Here is a 19,486-nt window from a genome sequence, read left to right on the forward strand (position 1 = left end):
TGAATATCACCCCTTTTGCTTGGTAACCTAAGAATTAGTGAACGCCACTAATTGACGCGAATCCTGAAGATAGATCTATTGGGCCTAACAGACCACATCCAGGTTATGGATGCTTTAGTACTTCAATTTTTATATACAGATGAGTATTCTTGTATATTTGGGGATATTCTATATGCATTTTGTTAATGTCGGTTACCAGGTGTTTTTCAAATGAATAATTTTTATACAGATGAGTGTTCCTGTATGTATTATGAAAAATGAAATCTTGTGGTCTATTAATACAATTTGATATATAGGTTAAACCTATAACTCATCAATATTTTTGTTGACGTTTTAAGCATGTTTATTCTCAGGTGATTATTAAGAGCTTCCGCTGTTGCATGCTAAATTAAGGACAAGAATTGGAGTCAAGCATGCTTGTAACATATTGTTTAAAAACTGCATTCGGAGATTTAAATCGATGTGTAATATTATTGTAAACCATTATGTAATGGTCGCGTGTAAAACTGATATATTTTAGATTATATATTTTAGATTATCATTACTTGATAATCTACGTCATGCTTTTAAACCTTTATCGATAAAATAAAGGTTATGGTTTGTTTTTAAAATCGAATGCAGTCTTTGAAAAACGTCTCATATAGAGGTCAATACATCGCAATGAAATCAATTAATATGAAACGTTTATAATCAATATGAACGGGATATTTCACAAACTCTCGATACGATTTAATATTTTTGACACGACAAGTAAAGTCTGCTGGGTTGAGTCTCAAAAATTTTGAACTGTTTCATATGTTCAATTGACCTTCGACTGTTCTCGACGATTCACGAACAACTAATCGTATATATATACATATATATATATATATATATATATATATATATATATATATATATATATATATATATATATATATATATATATATATATATATATATATAATGTGGCAGGATCAATGGGGAAGTAATCAATCGGGGGGAAGCGAAAAATTTGTTTTTTTTTTTTGGAAATTTTTTTCAAGCATGAAGATCACATGAAAATATGAACATTTAGAAAATACACTTCTTGATGAATGTTATTATTTAGGCGGGAAAACGATCGAAAAAAATAACATTCAAGATAATATTGTTCGTGAAGAATGTTAAAGTTTTTTTTCTTCATGTTTTGTGAAGTAAAATTTAGCCCGATTTAGAGTTAAGGGTTTAGGGTTTAGCGTTTAGGGTTTGGTGTTTTGGGTTTATTCCATAAACCCAAAACACCAAACCCTAAACCCTAAACTCTAAATCGTTCGTGCTAAAAACTCAATCTAAATCCTAAATCTAAACCCTAAATCTAAACCCTAAACCCTAAATTTCTAAACCCTAATATCTAAACCCTATAAACCCTAATATATAAACCCTAATATCTAAAACCTCAACATACGCTCGAAAAACGCGATAATTGTTATATATTAGTTCTTCGAGCATTTTCCCGCCAAAATAAAAACATTTATCACAAAGTGTCTTTATTAAATGTTCATATTTTCATCTAATCTATAATGTTCGTGAACAAAGTTTTTTCAAAAAACGAAGAAAAAAAAGATTTTGCTTCCCCCCGCTTCCCCCCGATTGGTTACTTTCCTCTTGATCCTACCACTATATATAATAATGTATATAAATATTACTTGTAAATATATAAAATTATATTAAATCTATTTGTTTAAAAATATATAATATATTTATTCTAGTAGTTAAACTTGCTATTTAAAATTGTGTATATATAGAAAAGAGAATATATTAAAAAAAATGATTTCGAGCTTAAATAGTAAACAATTGTAATACTCGGTTGGCATTTCGCTAGTGTTCATATAAATCTAATATGAGTTTATGAAGATTTAACATAAAAGTTAAACTTAAATCGATTACGAAGATTTTAAGTTTGAAGAAAATATTTTTACCTTTTTGGATTAAATTTTAGTACTCCGTACATATTATTTGGAACATAAAATAAATAATTAGCGAACCTTTTTGATCAGGTTTCAAACAGTTAATGATTGAAATAATTAAATATATTTAAGCTAAAAATTTGGGATTTTTAGGAACACTTGTATATTTTAACTATTTAGCAATGGACACGATATAATAGTACGTGAAAACTGTCGGCGGATTAAAATCCAAATTGTTGGCTGCTAAAAATTCATACACGTTTATGTTAAGTGATGTAATATTATATTACGTGCACTGTTTTTGATTATCAATCATCTATTATCTCTCTTTTATATATACATGCATATTTATACCCGTGAACCTACACCACTAAACCACCTGCAATTTACCTTTGTTGTTGTTTTCTGCTGTCAAAGACCAACAATACCCTCAAGAGCACGACTACTGTTCCTGTTCAATAACCACAACAACATCAACTTGATCGCTACAATCGGTCACTCGTTTTCTAGCTCAAAGAACACCAACCTCAATCCACCACTACAAATCAAAATATAAAACCCACTTGTTTTGTTTTCTGTTCTTGATCGACCTCCATAACCACAACCCACCGTCACCCTTTCTATCTCTATAATCACCACCATCATCAACTACAACCGGCTACCATCACCTCGCCACCTTAAACCACCAAAACGCCACCCATTTAAACTGCTTCTGTTCCTACTATTTCTATCACCACCAAAATAGCCAGAACAACCATCCTCAAACACCATCTAAACTCACGAAGACCACCATCGAAAACCTGTTGCTTTTACTCTTCAATTTTTGCTAGTTTTCCAGTCGAGAAACGCCATTAAACCCACTTGAAATTGTTACCGTTACTATGCAAAACCACCACCATCGATTACATAGTACGGTGCTCTGGTTCAAAACCACCATTGCCACCCTCACCATCTTCATCTTCTCCGATCACTAAATAATCACCACCACCATAAGACCATCTCCATAAAATAAACCACCATAGACCCATTGAACACCATAAACTGCCACCACCTGTTATTGTTTTGGTTGAAATAATACCACCATCGAAACCCATCATTCAACCACGAGTCATCATTATTCTTTTGCTGCTACTATCGGTTTCTGTTATCGAAGACCCAAAATGAACAACCACATAACCATCCGCTATTCATAGAAAATCACTTGTGATTATAACTATTTTCCTGTTGTTCGATCAATATTGCTGTACGGGTTATCTTTGCTACGACCTGGACTCTATTTTAATACTAGCGGACTTTAAATTGGGGCTTCGTTTAATTAGTTAATGGACTGAGCAAAAGTGGACTGATTTGATTGGGCCGCAGGCCACTAGTCTATGAATTGGGTTAAGTCATGGGCCTTTGAAGTAGTTCTTGTTGGGCTAAATCACTTGGGCTACTACCAACAAACAACCAAACTAAACCACTTCGGATCGGTTAAGACTTTTGTTGTTCGATCATTCTGTTGTTTCGGTTGCCGAGTGCCAAACCCAACGAACACACGTCTTTCTCATTCATTTTTTTCCCAAGGGTATAAACTATACCTTAAACTTTTTTATTTCGATTATTTATAATATATAATATATAATTATATAATTTTATATATATACAAAGTTTATAAAGTAGAAAGATAAGTATAAATATATATAACTGTATTATTATTATTATTATTATTATTATTATTATTATTATTGTTATTATTATCATTATTATTATTATTATAATTATTATTATTAGTATTATTAAAATTACTATTTATTAATTATTATTAATATTATTATTAGTATCATTTTTATTAAAAACTATCATTTTTATTAAAAGTATTATTTTTTTATTATTGTCATTGTGAGAAAAATTATCATTTTTATCAAAATTATTATTATTATTATCATTCTTATTAATACTGGTATCATTATTATTATCATAATAACTATTATTATTATTATAAGATGAAACAACTTTTTATTTATTATTATCAATATTATTTTATCATATAACTATTAGTTATATAAAACTATATTTAATACATATAACCTAACCATATTAATATTTTTATAATAAATTTTAATTATTTATTTAAGATATATAAAATAAATATAATTAATTAAGTTATTAATGAACCACATGATTTACAAAAACAATTAAAATCACTAATAAAGATATAAATTTGTTCGATTATAATTATGTGTGTTAATATATATATATAAATGATATAGGTTCGTGAATCCGAGGCCAACCCTGCATTTGTTTAGTTCCGTCATATGCATATTTTTACTACAAAATATCGTATTGTGAGTTTCATTTGCTCCTTTTTAAATGCTTTTGCAATATATATTTTTGGGCTGAGAATACATGCGTTGGTTTTATAACCATTTTACGAAATAGACACAAGTACTTGAAACTACATTCTATGGTTGGATTATTAGACCGAATATCGCCCCTTTTTAGCTTGATAGCCTAAGAATTGGTGTTTATTATAATTGCCACCAATTGACGCGAATCCTAAAGATAGATCTATCGGGCCCAACAAGCCCCATCCTGGATACGGATGCTTTAGTACTTCGATTTATCATATCTGATGAGAGTCCCGGAATGATGGGGATATTCTATATGCATCTTGTTAAGTTCGGTTACCAGGTGTTCACCATATGAATGATTTTTATGCAGTTTGCGAAATGCCTGTATGATGTTTATGAAAATGAAATCTTGTGGTCTATTAAAATTATGGAAATGATTGATTATGATAAACTAATGAACTCACCAACCTTTTGGTTGACACTTTTAAGCGTGTTTATTCTCAGGTATGAAAGAAATCTTCTGCTGTGCATTTGCTCATTTTAAAGATATTACTTGGAGTCATTCATGATATATTTCAAAAGACATTGCATTCAAGTCAATCGAATTCAAAAAGATTATTATTAAGTCAATGACAGATTAGTCATTCATATTAAGAGAATCATATATCACTTGTATCGAAAGGTTATATTTTGAAATGAGTTTGTCTTTTAAAAGAATACAATGTTTGTAAAACGTATCATATAGAGGTTAGTACCTCGCAATGGGACCAGATGTTGAAGACTTCGTCCAGGTGGATTTGGACGGGTCGTCACAGTTGGTATCAGAGCGGTGGTCTTAGCGAACCAGGTCTTGCATTAGTATGTCTAACTGATAGTCGTTAAGATGCATTAGTGAGTCTGGACTCCGTCCTTAGCGGCATATTATAAGTTTTGTTTATCATTCCTAGTGGAAAATTACCTGCTTATCATTCCTAAGTCTAGATACATCTTACTGCATTTATTGCATAGATAGTGTATAGACAGATTCATATCTTAGTATATCTGTTACTATAAACTTTGTCTGACAGCTTCTGAAGATTCCTCCGTAATCTGCGCGATCTTTTGTACTATATATAGATATTCTATGTAATTAGAATATCATCCAAATCTAAAAATCATTTCATATCAAAAATCTTTTATCTAACCGTGTAAGATGAATTCTGTAACCAATTCAAGTTCCTCGAATTTCGATAGCTATTCTGATATGGATTTCCACTCGAGCTCCGAAAGCAGTGTAACCGGAATGGATCAACCAATCAGTCATCATCAATTCTGGATGAATTGGAGATGGGTTCATAGTCGAATAAATCAATGGAGACGAGAAGAAGGCGATCCTTTCCACCAACCGAATCCACCTCTTGGAGATGAACCTGAAGCACTCACCGGCGAACCAATCTGAAACACCATTTTCACCCTCATTTCCAGAGTATCTCGCCTTGATTATATAATATTTCATATTCTAAACCTTATTCATCTGTTTGTTTCAACCGTCAATCATCCTGGAGTAATGGAAGAAGTCGACGAACTTCTCGCTCGAGTAGTGGCTTTGGAGAATATTGTGCAAAGATTACAAGCACCAGCAACATCACCAGTATCACCAACAACATCCGCATCGCAAGCCTCAATACCACAAGCACCAACAGTACCACCAACAGCACCAGTACCACCAACAACACAAGACCCAACATCACACGCCTCAACATCACAATTGGTAACTCAAACATAATCTTAGTTCTACATATCATTCTACATATCGTTCTACATCATTTATCTTCGTTATACATGGCGATTATGTAATCTCTAATGTTTTAGAGATTATGTATTCTAGTTCTAACAGTAAATCAAATGAGTTTAATATTATATCAACTCATTAAATCAATGATTACATTTGAAGAATATATATATGTATATATATTTTCATAAGGATTGTAATTAAATTTTTTTTATACAAACTGTTAATAGTGAGAATATTTTAACGGGTAGGTAATACCCGAGAAATATTTAGATTTCATATTAACATGTTATACTGTACATTCTTCAATTCGGATTCAACAGTCTTTAACTATCCTATTTGCATCCGCAAATATATGTATCCGTTCACCGAAGAACAATCATTTTCATTCAAATTACATATTCTGATTTTGACCGATCAGAATCTAAGTCAAGATTTGACAAGTGGCATAATGAAGAAAACAATGGACAAAATAAAATTGATTAGTAACTAATTAATTAACTACGTAAAATTTTAAATCCATACTAACCAATTCCTAGCTAACTGTTCCTATACCCGTTATGACTATTTCCTTATTACATTTTATTTATTGTCATTTTAATTATCGCAATTAATTATCGCAATTTTAATACTCGCAATTTTATTTATTGTCATTTAAATACTGTTATTTATTTTACGCACTTTATTTATCGTCATTTAAATACTGTTATTTATTTTATGCACTTTATTTATCGTCATTTAAATACGGTTATTTATTTTATGCACTTTAAATATCGTCATTTAAATACTGTTATTTATTTTACGCACTTTAAATATCGTCATTTAAATACTGTCATAATATACTAGTCTTGGTTAATCCCGAGACAATATTAACTAGATTATTATATTGAACTATTAGACTATTGGACTACTAACATTGGACTACTAACCTTGGACAATTAAAAAGTATTAAAAGAGTAGGAAATATTAATTATAACACATTTTGATTTAAAATATCGTTAATAAGTTACATCTTCTACAATTAAATATTTCTTCAAGTTTGCCACTTGATTCCATCTTAAACATCGTTTGTATCTTGACAATTACAATCTTCATTCAAACCCTTCAAACTCTTGAAAACACCTCGGATTGATAACCAAGGATTCAGATATGAGAGTGCTGATGAAGCAGCAAAAGCTATAAATGGTCTTAATGACCAGAAGCTTAATAATAAAGAATGGTGTGTTGAAAAGGCTCAGTTTTGGAACTAAAAAACGTATTGAGCAGACTATGAAGGAGGCTGTAGATAAATCACAAGATCTGTACTTACAGAATCCTGATGGTTCAGTATCTGCTGAAATCTTTAGCGAATATATTGCTCCTTACTTATTCTAAATCCTTGCGGACAAATTTCTTCATCATCTTCTGATCTTAAGTATTTTAAAATTCTAAGATATCATCGTATCTTTCATTATAAATATCCTCGATATTTCTGAAAATATCTTCATAACTATTCTTGTCCGAAATTATTTATCTTTTCGCGCTATCTGTGTTAAATCATAAAAGAAACTGTTTAGTTTCTATCTTTCTGAAAAATTCGAGTTTAAATTATGAATGTTTTCTGGAGTAGTGTTGGGAATTGAAGCATGGGTTAATATAATATAATATAATGACGTTCGACCAACGTGGTTATACTACAGTAAGTCATGCTGAAGTTCTAATGGAACGTGATGATGGTTCACAGATCATACCGTCATCATGAACCATGTTACATAACTCTTTCATTCTACTTAATCTCTAAGCATATCACGGAAATATTCCCTTGATATTTTTGTTCTTCCGTAATTCCAACAGTTTGCTAATAAATCGTGCTATTACATTTTCTTACTGATTAGAAGATTTCTTTAAATTTCTTAAATTTCGAAAATCCACCGTGACTACGTCAAAAGTTAAATCTCTATCTCAATCGTTTGTGACAGCTTCACTCGTACGCTTCACACAATCAAATCGTTTTATCTATATTAATCAATAATGATAAAACTCAATTTATCAACTCATATTCGTCATGAAAACATTCTTATTGTTAACCATGACGACCTCGGTCAAATTTCGAGACGAAATTTCTTTAACGGGTAGGTACTGTCACGACCCGGAAAATTTTGACTAATTTTAAATCAAACTCTCGATACGATTCAATATTTTTGACACGACAAGTAAAGTCTGTTAGGTTGAGTCTCAAAAATTTTGAACTGTTTCATATGTTCAATTGACCTTCGACTGTTCTCGACGATTCACGAACAACTAATTGTAAACATATATATATATATATATATATATATATATATATATATATATATATAATAATGTATATAAATATTACTTGTAAATATATAAAATTATATTAAATCTATTTGTTTAAAAATATATAATATATTTATTCTAGTAGTTAAACTTGCTATATAAAATTGTTTATATATAGAAAGAGAATATATTAAAAAATAAATGATTTCGAGCTTAGATATTAAACAATTGTAATACTCGGTTGGCATTTCGCTAGTGTTCATATAAATCTAATATGAGTTTATGAAGATTTAAAATAAAAGTTAAACTGTAAATCGATTACGAAGATTTTAAGTTTGATGAAAATATTTTTACCTTTTTGGATTAAATTTTAGTACTCCGTACATATTATTTGGAACATAAAATAAATAATTAGAGAACCTTTTTGATCAGGTTTCAAACAGTTAATGATTGAAATAATTAAATATATTTAAGCTAAAAATTTAGGATTTCTAGGAATACTTGTATATTTTAACTGTTTAGCAATGGACACGATATAATAGTACGTGAAAACTGTCGGCGGATTAAAATCCAAATTGTTGGCTGCTACAAATTCATACACGTTTATGTTAAGTGATGTAATATTATCGAAGACCCAAAACGAAGCACCACATAACCATCCGCTATTCATAGAAAATCACTTGTGATTATAACTATTTTCCTGTTGACTAATCTATTATTATTATTCGTATTATTAAAATTACTATTTATTAATTATTATTAATATTATTATTAGTATCATTTTTATTAAAAACTATCATTTTTATTAAAAGTATTATTTTTATTATTATTGTCATTATTAGAAAAATTATCATTTTTATCAAAATTATTATTATTAATTATTATCATTCTTATTAATACTAGTATCATTATTATTATCATAATAACTATTATTATTATTATTATTATTATTATTATTATTATTATTATTATTATTATTATTATTATTATTATAAGATGAAATAACATTTTATTTATTATTATCAATATTATTTTATCATATAACTATTAGTTATATAAAACTATATTTAATACATATAACTTAACCATATTAATATTTTTATAATAAATATTAATTATTTATTTAAGATATATAAAATAAATATAATTAATGAAGTTATTAATGAACCACATGATTTACAAAAACAATTAAAATCACTAATAAATATATATATTTGTTCGATTATAATTATGTGTGTTAATATATATAAATGATATAGGTTCGTGAATCCGAGGCCAACCCTGCATTTGTTCAGTTCCGTCATATGCGTATTTTTACTACAAAATATCGTATTGTGAGCTTCATTTGCTCCCCTTTTAAATGATTTTGCAATATATATTTTTGGGCTGAGAATACATGCGCTGGTTTTATAACCGTTTTACGAAATAGACACAAGTACTTGAAACTACATTCTATGGTTGGATTATTAGATCGAATATCTCCCCTTTTTAGCTTGGTAGCCTAAGAATTGGTGTTTATTATAATTGCCACCAATTGACGTGAATCCTAAAGATAGATCTATCGGGCCCAACAAGCCTCATCCGGGTTACAGATGCTTTAGTACTTCGATTTATCATATCCGATGAGAGTCCTGGAATGATGGGGATATTCTATATGCATCTTGTTAAGGTCGGTTACCAGGTGTTCACCATATGAATGATTTTTATGCAGTTTGCGAAATGCCTGTATGATGTTTATGAAAATGAAATCTTGTGGTCTATTAAAATTATAGAAATGATTGATTATGATAAACTAATGAACTCACCAACCTTTTGGTTGACACTTTTAAGCATGTTTATTCTCAGGTATGAAAGAAATCTTTCGCTGTGCATTTGCTCATTTTAAAGATATTACTTGGAGTCATTCATGATATATTTCAAAAGACGTTGCATTCAAGTCAATCGAATTCAAAAAGAGTATTATTAAGTCAATGATAGATTAGTCATTCATATTACGAGAATCATAAATCACTTGTATCGAAAGGTTATATTTTGAAATGAGTTTGTCATTTAAAAGAATGCAATGTTTGTAAAACGTATCATATAGAGGTTAGTACCTCGCAATGGGACCAGATGTTGAAGACTTCGTCCAGGTGGATTTGGACGGGTCGTTACATGGATGAAGTTAGATAAATTTTATTTGAATTTATTGTGAAGTATTATAAAATTAGGGCTCATAATTTTTGGATAATGATGAGTTGGAGATGATTGAAATGGAGGTGAATGAAGATAAATTAAATTGAAGATGGAGGCAGTGGTAGAAAGACGAATTTACCATCACATGCAATGCACCTGATATGATTTAACAGACTTATTTAACGAAAGTTAGACGGAGAAATGTTGATTGCAAATTTTTGATAAACAAATAATTCTAAAGGCCAAAAAACATGAGGAACGTTGTTAGTAATATGGGGTATAATAAAGGGATCAACGGAGCATAAAATTCGAAAAATATAACATGTTTATAACTTTAACCATATTGATGATGTGATATGGGTTGAAAATTTGAAATAACGATAGTGTGAGTTGGAGGTGTGAGTGCGGAGTGTTGTGATGATATGATAAAATACGATCAATAAATGAATAAAAAGTAATTAAAAATAATATCAAATGTCCACTTTGTATTTCAACCAATTAGAAGAGGTTATTCTGGAGAGAGAAGATTTCTGATTGGTGAAGAATGGAGTTAGTGGAATTTCCTAAAACTGTGTGCAAAAAGTAAGTGGACATTTGTAATGGGACGGAGGTAGTATATAATATATAATTTATTTATATTAAATAAAAAACCAATCAATCGAATCAAGTCACGTGTCTAGCTCGTGAGTTTGGCCGTGGCAAAGCCACCCACGTCCCAACTCACACAGTTCTACCTCATTTATGCCCGTCATCACCACACCCTGGGTTTTGAATGGTTACAAATGGCTAAGTGATCCGAGTGGATCTCCTCAACCTCTTGTCCGAGAATTATGGATGAGGAGAGAGTCAAACATGTTTACCAAATTGTTTGCTATTAATTGCCTCCACAACCAAAAACAAAACGTGCCCATGATCTAAACTATTGGATAACTGCTTTGGATCATGGAGAAAGTGGCCTTTCTTTACATTTAGTTATAAATTGATGTAAAGTTAGAGAAAAGGGAATAGCCTTTAATTACTTTCATGTATGTGTAATTAAAGAGAAAAAGGAATAAAACACTTTTATTTCCCAAAATTATTGTTGTTATTACTCGTTTCATACTAACTGTGGCAACAATTCATATCAATTGAAATCCGTATAAGATCGTTGTGAACGCAATCTTGTAACGGATCACTAAGTGTGACCGACAACTTTGAAACTTACTATCACTACCTGACGATGACTCAACAACCACATTTGAAACCTCCTGCATCTCCTTAACCAAATCGATGCTAGCTCTATTCGGGTACTATTTTTTCAATCATTGATAATGGATAATATCATACTATATATTTATTCCGTATTCACATTTTGAGTTAATGTTTTCAGAGTACCAAGTTTCACATTCGCGTATCAACTTTCGAAATCGCCCTTACTTTCAGGTTAAACGTTTCTCGAATTCTTTTCACAAATTAAATTAAACTGATAAATTGTTGATCTTATTTTACTCACTATAGGTAGAGCCTTTATATTTTTTCCCCCCTCAAATCAGGTTAATTTCACGTTATTTTTACTACAGTATATATGTTTTCTTACTAATCACAAGCTGAATTTCAGATTCGCTTCTCACAGATTAGGTTATACTTATTGTATTTAGTTTACTCACTAGTCACTATACATCATTTTTATTGTATTTAGAGCTTATATTTATTATTTCCTGTTGTTTAAATCTGGTTGATTTTCATCATTTTTAGATTAAACTTGAATAAGTATAATTAGTATGAATTTAGGCCAAATTGATGAATTATTGATCATAATTTACTCGTTAAACATAAATTTTCATGTAGCTGTATTGTAGACAAAGTACATGCTATTAAAATAAGGTACTCACTAGACATAGTTTTGATAGTTTTTGTCAGGGTCGGAAATGGTCATAGAATAATCCGGTTAGGCCATGTACATTTGAGTACATTAATACTCCCCTTCCCCGGTAGCTTGAAAAGAACACCTTATCCGTTTAACTCTTTTTTCTTGTGATACCTGCTTGTTTGAAGCCTTCTAATACACCCAATCTTCCTCTATAGCTCTTTTTTTACTTGTCAACAGCCTGCCTAACGTTTAATCTTGTAATCGGCCTTATGCAAGTTAATTTTTTGAACTAAAGTTGTTTTTCCTTTGCATTAACGACTTGTGTATAATTTGTCTATTTTTGATTTTCCATACTTGTTATCAAAGCTTTACTGAATAGGGTTGTCTATACAATACTTTATATGGTGCTATGAAAATTCACCAAGACTTAACTACTTTGCCTAGTCACTTGGTTTCACAAAGCACATACATCTCAAGTATCTCTCTAAACACATTTTTATGACTTATTGTATGGTTTGTTTAAAATTGAGAACGCTAATTGGAATGCAAAGTAATGGAATGACGGTTATACGCATTCCCTTCCAATTTTCTAGGTAATGTTCCAATACCCACTAACGGGTCAGGGTGAAACAAATTGGTCAAAATGGATAGTAATTTGCTTCTTTATTATGAAAGGGGGGGAACTTTTATTATGTAGATATAGATGCATAGTATTTTAGCTAGATTCCTGTTGATTTTTGCTCTAATAGTGCATACATTAATTCAACGTTGCGTACGGTGGCTGTTATCTTGATAATGAATACTAAAAAAATAACCAGTAGTTGTTAGTTGATTTCAGAAGTGAGAGAAAACTATAACAATGAACAACACTAACATTCTTCATGCGACATATGATATTCTAAAATCAGAAGTAAAATGTATACTTCTTTCTTGGGACAGTAATGAGTTCAATTAAGGCATTAGAAGTTCAATGTGAATGTCAACGATACTTATCATACCATCATACGTGATTTGGTTGTTTAATAATGTTATTCTTAATGATGAACTTCAATTATCAGGTGACTTCTGATGTATGTGTGAGGAAACAAATAAGTTTTTGGCACAATGGATCTGCACACCTTTAAACTTGACACCGATGAGATTATTAGAGAGTTTGCAGAGGTACTCATGCATTTTTCTATTCTAATTACTGTATCTTAGATAGATTCAGTTTTAGTTGGTAGAGGTGACAAAATGGGCAGGTAAGGCAGGTTGGTTAACTGGTCAAATGGGTTTTTTCTCTGGGTGGCGCTGATTGATGTTGGTTTTCATAAATATATACTAGTCTGTTAATAATAATTTTTTTGATAAAATGTATCAATAGGTTTTATGCATTAGTAATAACTTTTTTTTTTTTGGGTACTTTTTGCCTGTTTGGCTCATTTTTTATTTAGCTATCTGAAATGAAAGTGCCTGTTTGACCCATTTGAAACAATATATATCCTGAATTGACCCATGCATAAGTAAATGGGTCGATTGCCTCCACAAATGTAGTTATAGTTTTACTCTATTGGCGAACTTTTTTTAACACGTTTTTAAAGTCATTGATTTATGTTTGAATTATTTCAGGATGAAATGACTACATTATCCCACATGAAGAGGATATGGCTTTCTAAAAAGTTCACTTGTATCTTTGAAGCTAAGCCTAACACAAAATTGGGATTTTTTATGCAATCTCTGTATGGTAATTGCATGGGTATACCCTCAAAATCTTAACTTAGATTGATAATGTGTGTGCTTAAAATTCTTTTTAATAATGAATGATAGTGAATATGTTTTTCTGCAGGTTACATGACGTCTTCTGCTTCTATATCACACAGGCTGGGTGGTCTTTATTGCCTATACTTCCTACATGAAACACAACCATTCAACCCTCCCTTCAGAATTTATATTTCCAGTTGCTTTGTATTGATAAATGGGTTGGGCACGGGTTTAAATAGGCTGACACAAAATAGTGAAATGCCCTGTACAAGATTTTTTGAATGAATGATTTAGGAGGTTTTGTGTAATTAAAAATATACCGTCAGTGAACTTCGGCCCATTTTCTTCTGAGTTAGATCTTAATAATAACCTGAATCGGCCCATTTGTAAGTAAACGGGTTGAAATTATTGTTCATACTTCATACAAATGTGCACAAGAGAGCATTTGTCTGTAATATCTTTTAGTATTAAACTACAGGCTAACAAATCCTAATTTACCTCCCATTTAGCAGATGAAATGAAGAGGCTCAAGGAACTAGTTTATGATGCAAAGAAAGAAAATATAAGATCTGTTCCTCATTTAGTCAATAGTATGTTAGAAAGGAATGTATTTCTTTATGGGGCTATCGACTTGAAGGAAGGATCTGTAGAAGAGAGGGTAAATGAACTAACATATCTGCAAAACGCCCGCGTTCAACATGCGAATAAAAAGTAAATCATGTTTTTACCGTAAATTTTCAATTAATTATTGGTATTCGTATGCAAACATTATAGGTTTCTTATTTGTATGTTGATGGCTAGAGGTGGTAATCTCAACCCAATAAACGGTCAATTCTGGTTTTTTATGTTCGATAAGTGATTAAATGGAGTAAAAACAAAGCAGTAAAAACATGAAACGAGCCAAATGGGTCATACAAGCAGTAAAAATATGAAACGAGCCAAATGGGTCATACGTGTTAGATAGGTCAAAAGGTGTCTAGTGTGTATTCATGCTAACAACACTCTAACTTGTACGTGTAAAAGGTATTATACCATAAAAGTAGGATTTTTTTAGTTATATTTTGGCATTAATTTCAAAGTTTAATGAGGTGGTGTCGGATCCAACTATACCTGGCAATTGAGACCCATATTCTCAAATTCGGGTTAAATGGGTGAAGTTTTTGGGTCAATTGGGTCTTAAAGTAATTAGGCCTGAAAATGTAAACCAAAACTTAAAAAAAAGTCCAATGAGTTTTTCTCCAGCCTATTGGGTCTTATACAAAATATTAAAAAACGGGTCAAACGGGTATCGGATCCTAAAGTTCAATAAATAGACCCAGGTCTAATGGGTCTTGTGAATGGGTCAAATGAGTCGAGCATAACAAGCTTCATTCGTCAATCATTTATGAAAATCATTAATGGTTATATCAATTATTATGTATATTAATATTTTCTTATGTATATAATAATAAATAATAATAACCAAAACAATATAATAAATGTAAAAAATCAAATGTAAAAGTATATAACATGTTTGGACCCATTTGACCCATTACCCGTTTCGACCTGTTACCTAACCTGACCCGTTTGGATCCGTTTGAAATTTTTACCCGTTTGACCCATGACCCATTTCAACCCAAATCTGTTTTGACCCGTTACCCAAACCGACCCAACATGACCCAAGTTCATATATATATATATATATATATATATATATATATATATATATATATATATATATATATATATATATATATATATATATATATATATATATATATAGTGGTAGGATCAAGAGGGAAGTAACCAATCGGGAGGAAGCGGGGGGAAGCAAAAACTTTTTTTTTTCGTTTTTTGAAAAAACTTTGTTCACGAACATTATAGATGAGATGAAAATATGAACATTTAGTAGAGACACTTTGTGATAAATGTTTTTATCTTGGCGGAAAAACGCTCGAAGAAGTAATATATAACAATTATCGTGTTTTTCGAGCGTATGTTGAGGTTTTAGCTATTGGGGTTTAGATATTAGAGTTTAGATATTAGGGTTTATAGGGTTTAGATATTAGGGTTTAGAAATTTAGGGTTTAGGGTTTAGATTTAGGGTTTAGATTGAGTTTTTAACACGAACGGTTTAGAGTTTAGGGTTTACGGTTTAGGGTTTAGGGTTTGGTGTTTTGGGTTTATGGAATAAACCCAAAACACCTGTAGCACCCTGTTTCTGTTTTTGAAATTTCAGTAGATCGGGACGCCGTCCAAGGGATGGGACGCCGTCCAGATGTGAAGCGTGGGACGCCGTCCAAGGGTCGGGACGCCGTCCAACCTGTCTGACGAGCCAGCTGTGTTTTTATTTTAAAAAGGGGTATTTTGGTAAATTCACTTGGGTGCCGGTTTGGAGCCTTCAAGGCTGATTCATTGATCACTTTGTATCATTTCTCACCAACCAAAAACACTCTCAACCTTATCTGGAGAGAGAAGAGAAGTTTAGAGAGAGAGAGGTGGATTTGGAGAGGAAGGAGTCGATTTCTCGCAAAAGCTCGGGTTCTAAAGTTGTTCATCTCGCTCCTAGCTACGTTGTGGTGGTATTGGTAAGCTCAAACTCCGAATTTCATTTGTTAAATTTGATATTCAAGTTAGGGTTTTGAGTTAGTTTGTTGTGAAACCCTTTTAGGTGATGAAATGGGTTTATGGTGACTTGTTAATCTTGTCACTTGGCGGGTTTTGGGTCGGTTGACGATTTGGCCTTGTTTAGGGTTTGATGGTGAGTTTAATCACTAGGTTTAGTGATTATGGAAGTGTTGGAACATTTTTGGGTGTGTTTGGTTGCCTAATTTTGAAATGGGTCAAATTAGGGTTTTGGTGTCAAAATGGGTACGACACGTGTTTAACACTTGTGTTCGGGCTTAATTGGTGTGTTAGGACCATTTTCACTCGTGTTAGTGGATATTGGTTAGTTTGGACGCGTTTCGTGCTTGGAAGTGCAAATGGGTCGAATTTGCACTAGGTGTCAATTGGGTTGGTTTGTAAGTCAACCCTAATTGTGTTCTTGTGTTTGTGATAATGGAATAGGTACTTTCCATTTGGCGCGTTGCGGATTACTTGGAAGCATTCATCAAGGCGACTAGGTGAGTGTTAATATCCTATGTACATATGTATGTGTAGGATGGGTGCGGGTCGGGTGAAGTGATTCTCGGCTATAAAGCTCACTTCACATATAGGTGGATTTGATGGACTTTTGTATGAGTCCAATTGGCACGGTTGTGCGTTTTGGTTGACCACCCTTTGGCGAGGTACACGTTTGTGTGTACGTTATCACACGTGGTTGTGATTTGGATGTTATAACCCCAATGGCGAAGGGTTGATATTGTCGTGATGTGGATAACCCCGACGTGGTGGATTTTATAATCCCGTGACCGTGGGTTGAGTTGGAGAAGTGAATCGCGTGTAGTTCGGATTCACGATGACGCGTGTAGTTCGGTCATCTTATCGAAATGAATCTCGTGTAGTTCGGATTCATGGTGACTAGTGTAGTTCGGTCATCTTATTGAGGTAGTAATCTCGTGTGGTTTCGGATTACTAAGGCTCGTGTAGTTCAGCCAACCTCGATGTTGTGAAGATAGTAATCTCGTATGGTTTCGGATTACTAAGGCTCGTGTAGTTCGGCCAATCTTCATTGTTGTATTTGGTTATCGGTTTTGGGTTAAGGGGTTAACCTTGGTCGTTTATATTGTTGTATATATTTATATTGTTGTATTGTCGTGATGTAGCTAACCCTCCGGGTGTAGCTTCTTGGCATTGTTCACATCGTCGTTGGTGAACTTATATTTGTTGATGTATCTATAGCTTGTTGCTTAGTGACTACGGTATGCTTAGCTTAGCTTGCCTTATACTTGGATGCTTCGGTATGCGGTATTTGATATTTTGTGGCGTGTCCATTTTATACATATATATGTATGTAGTATATTATCATTCACTAAGCGTTAGCTTACCCTCTCGTTGTTTATATTTTTATAGATTGCATGGATGCGGTGGCTCAGGTAAGCGCGGGGACTAGTGGACTTGCGTAGTTGCTTTAGAAGACTTGCTTTTGGATTTGATTAGGATTGGGTAGCGTGTCCCCAATCCCATGCTCGGTCTATGTTTTTGTATAAACTAACGGGTCGAAATAGTCACTTGTGGTATTTTGGGTCGTTGTGGGCCCGGTGTCGTAAAACTCGATTTTTATTGTGAAAAACTCTTAGTTTAAACTATTGTAATATATTGTGAAAGTATTTTGGTTTAAAAGTGTCGGGAAGCGGGTTTTCGCCCGCGTGTGTTCGAAAAACTGATCAGGCTGTTTTAGTACATCTGGACGCCGTCCCAGATGGCTGGACGCCGTCCCAGTCTTAAGTTCTGGACGTCGTCCAAGCTTTTGGACGCCGTCCAGATCAACTGTTCCAGATTTTTTTTTTTTTTGTGGCACATTTTCGGAAGGTTAACGGGTTGGGTTGTTACAAGTGGTATCAGAGCATGGTCTAAGGGATTTAGGTGACTTGAGATAGGTGCCTAGACTTAGACTTTTGTGTGTGTGCTTATTTGTTGCGGGACTTGTAGGATTACGGGTCGGAATAGGTTATAGTTAGTGCCTTGTTTGTAGGTGGACTAACGTTTATATTAGTAATGCGGATATTATTAATATATTAATTGTGTTGTGATAATAATTCTCGCGTATGTGCATATCGCGTAGAATTTTATTTGTGTTTGTTTATATCATCGAGCGAGGCGGTCGTTGTACTAACGAGTTGATACGGCGTGTGTGCGTAATAAGGACTTTCAAACCTTATTACGGGTGCAAATCGTGTCTAGCAAGTGATGTACGACGAGTGTTGAGCAAGATGGGGCGGTGTTATGCGTGTTGTTTTATACGTTCGTGGACTAATCATTTTGCATTCTTTAGAATGACGACGCGAAACGCGATGTGACGATTGCTCCAAATCCATATGGACGAACACGTCATTCATCGATTTCATTGCGAGGTATTTGACCTCTATATGATACGTTTTGTAAACATTGCATTCTTTTGAAAAGGCACACCATAAATGAATATTTAAATCAAAGGTTTTCGACATCTGATGATTTCTACATATAGACAATCACCGTAATATAATAGTTTATAATAGTACTTCCGTTGACAATGCAGTCAAAATAAGATACATGGTGATGATTTGGTGAATGCAACGTTTCCTTGAAAAATATGCCATGTATGACTCCATGCACATAGCTTGTCTAACACATAAGCAAACAGCGGAAGACTTCTAGGGAACCTGAGAATAAACATGCTAACAAGTGTCAACACAAAGGTTGGTGAGTTCATAGTTTTATTATTTCGTATAATCTGTATATAAAGGTGGATCACAAGATTTCAGTTGTTTCATCCAGAAACGTTTATCAA

General features: G+C 32.4%; 1 protein-coding gene across 1 annotated transcript; it reads left to right on the top strand.

The window, feature by feature from the left end:
* The first annotated feature begins 11,800 nt into the window (after positions 1 to 11,800).
* Positions 11,801 to 14,829, top strand: LOC139894167 (uncharacterized). Its single transcript, XM_071877369.1, has 4 exons — positions 11,801 to 11,909; positions 13,395 to 13,497; positions 13,945 to 14,071; positions 14,162 to 14,829. Exons 2-4 carry the CDS (start codon positions 13,441 to 13,443, stop codon positions 14,359 to 14,361), a joined length of 384 nt encoding a protein of 127 aa, XP_071733470.1. The 5' UTR covers positions 11,801 to 11,909; positions 13,395 to 13,440; the 3' UTR covers positions 14,362 to 14,829.
* The last annotated feature ends 4,657 nt before the right edge of the window (positions 14,830 to 19,486 follow it).

Source organism: Rutidosis leptorrhynchoides, chromosome 2 (assembly GCF_046630445.1).
Source record: "Rutidosis leptorrhynchoides isolate AG116_Rl617_1_P2 chromosome 2, CSIRO_AGI_Rlap_v1, whole genome shotgun sequence".
NCBI classification, from domain to species: Eukaryota; Viridiplantae; Streptophyta; class Magnoliopsida; order Asterales; family Asteraceae; genus Rutidosis; species Rutidosis leptorrhynchoides.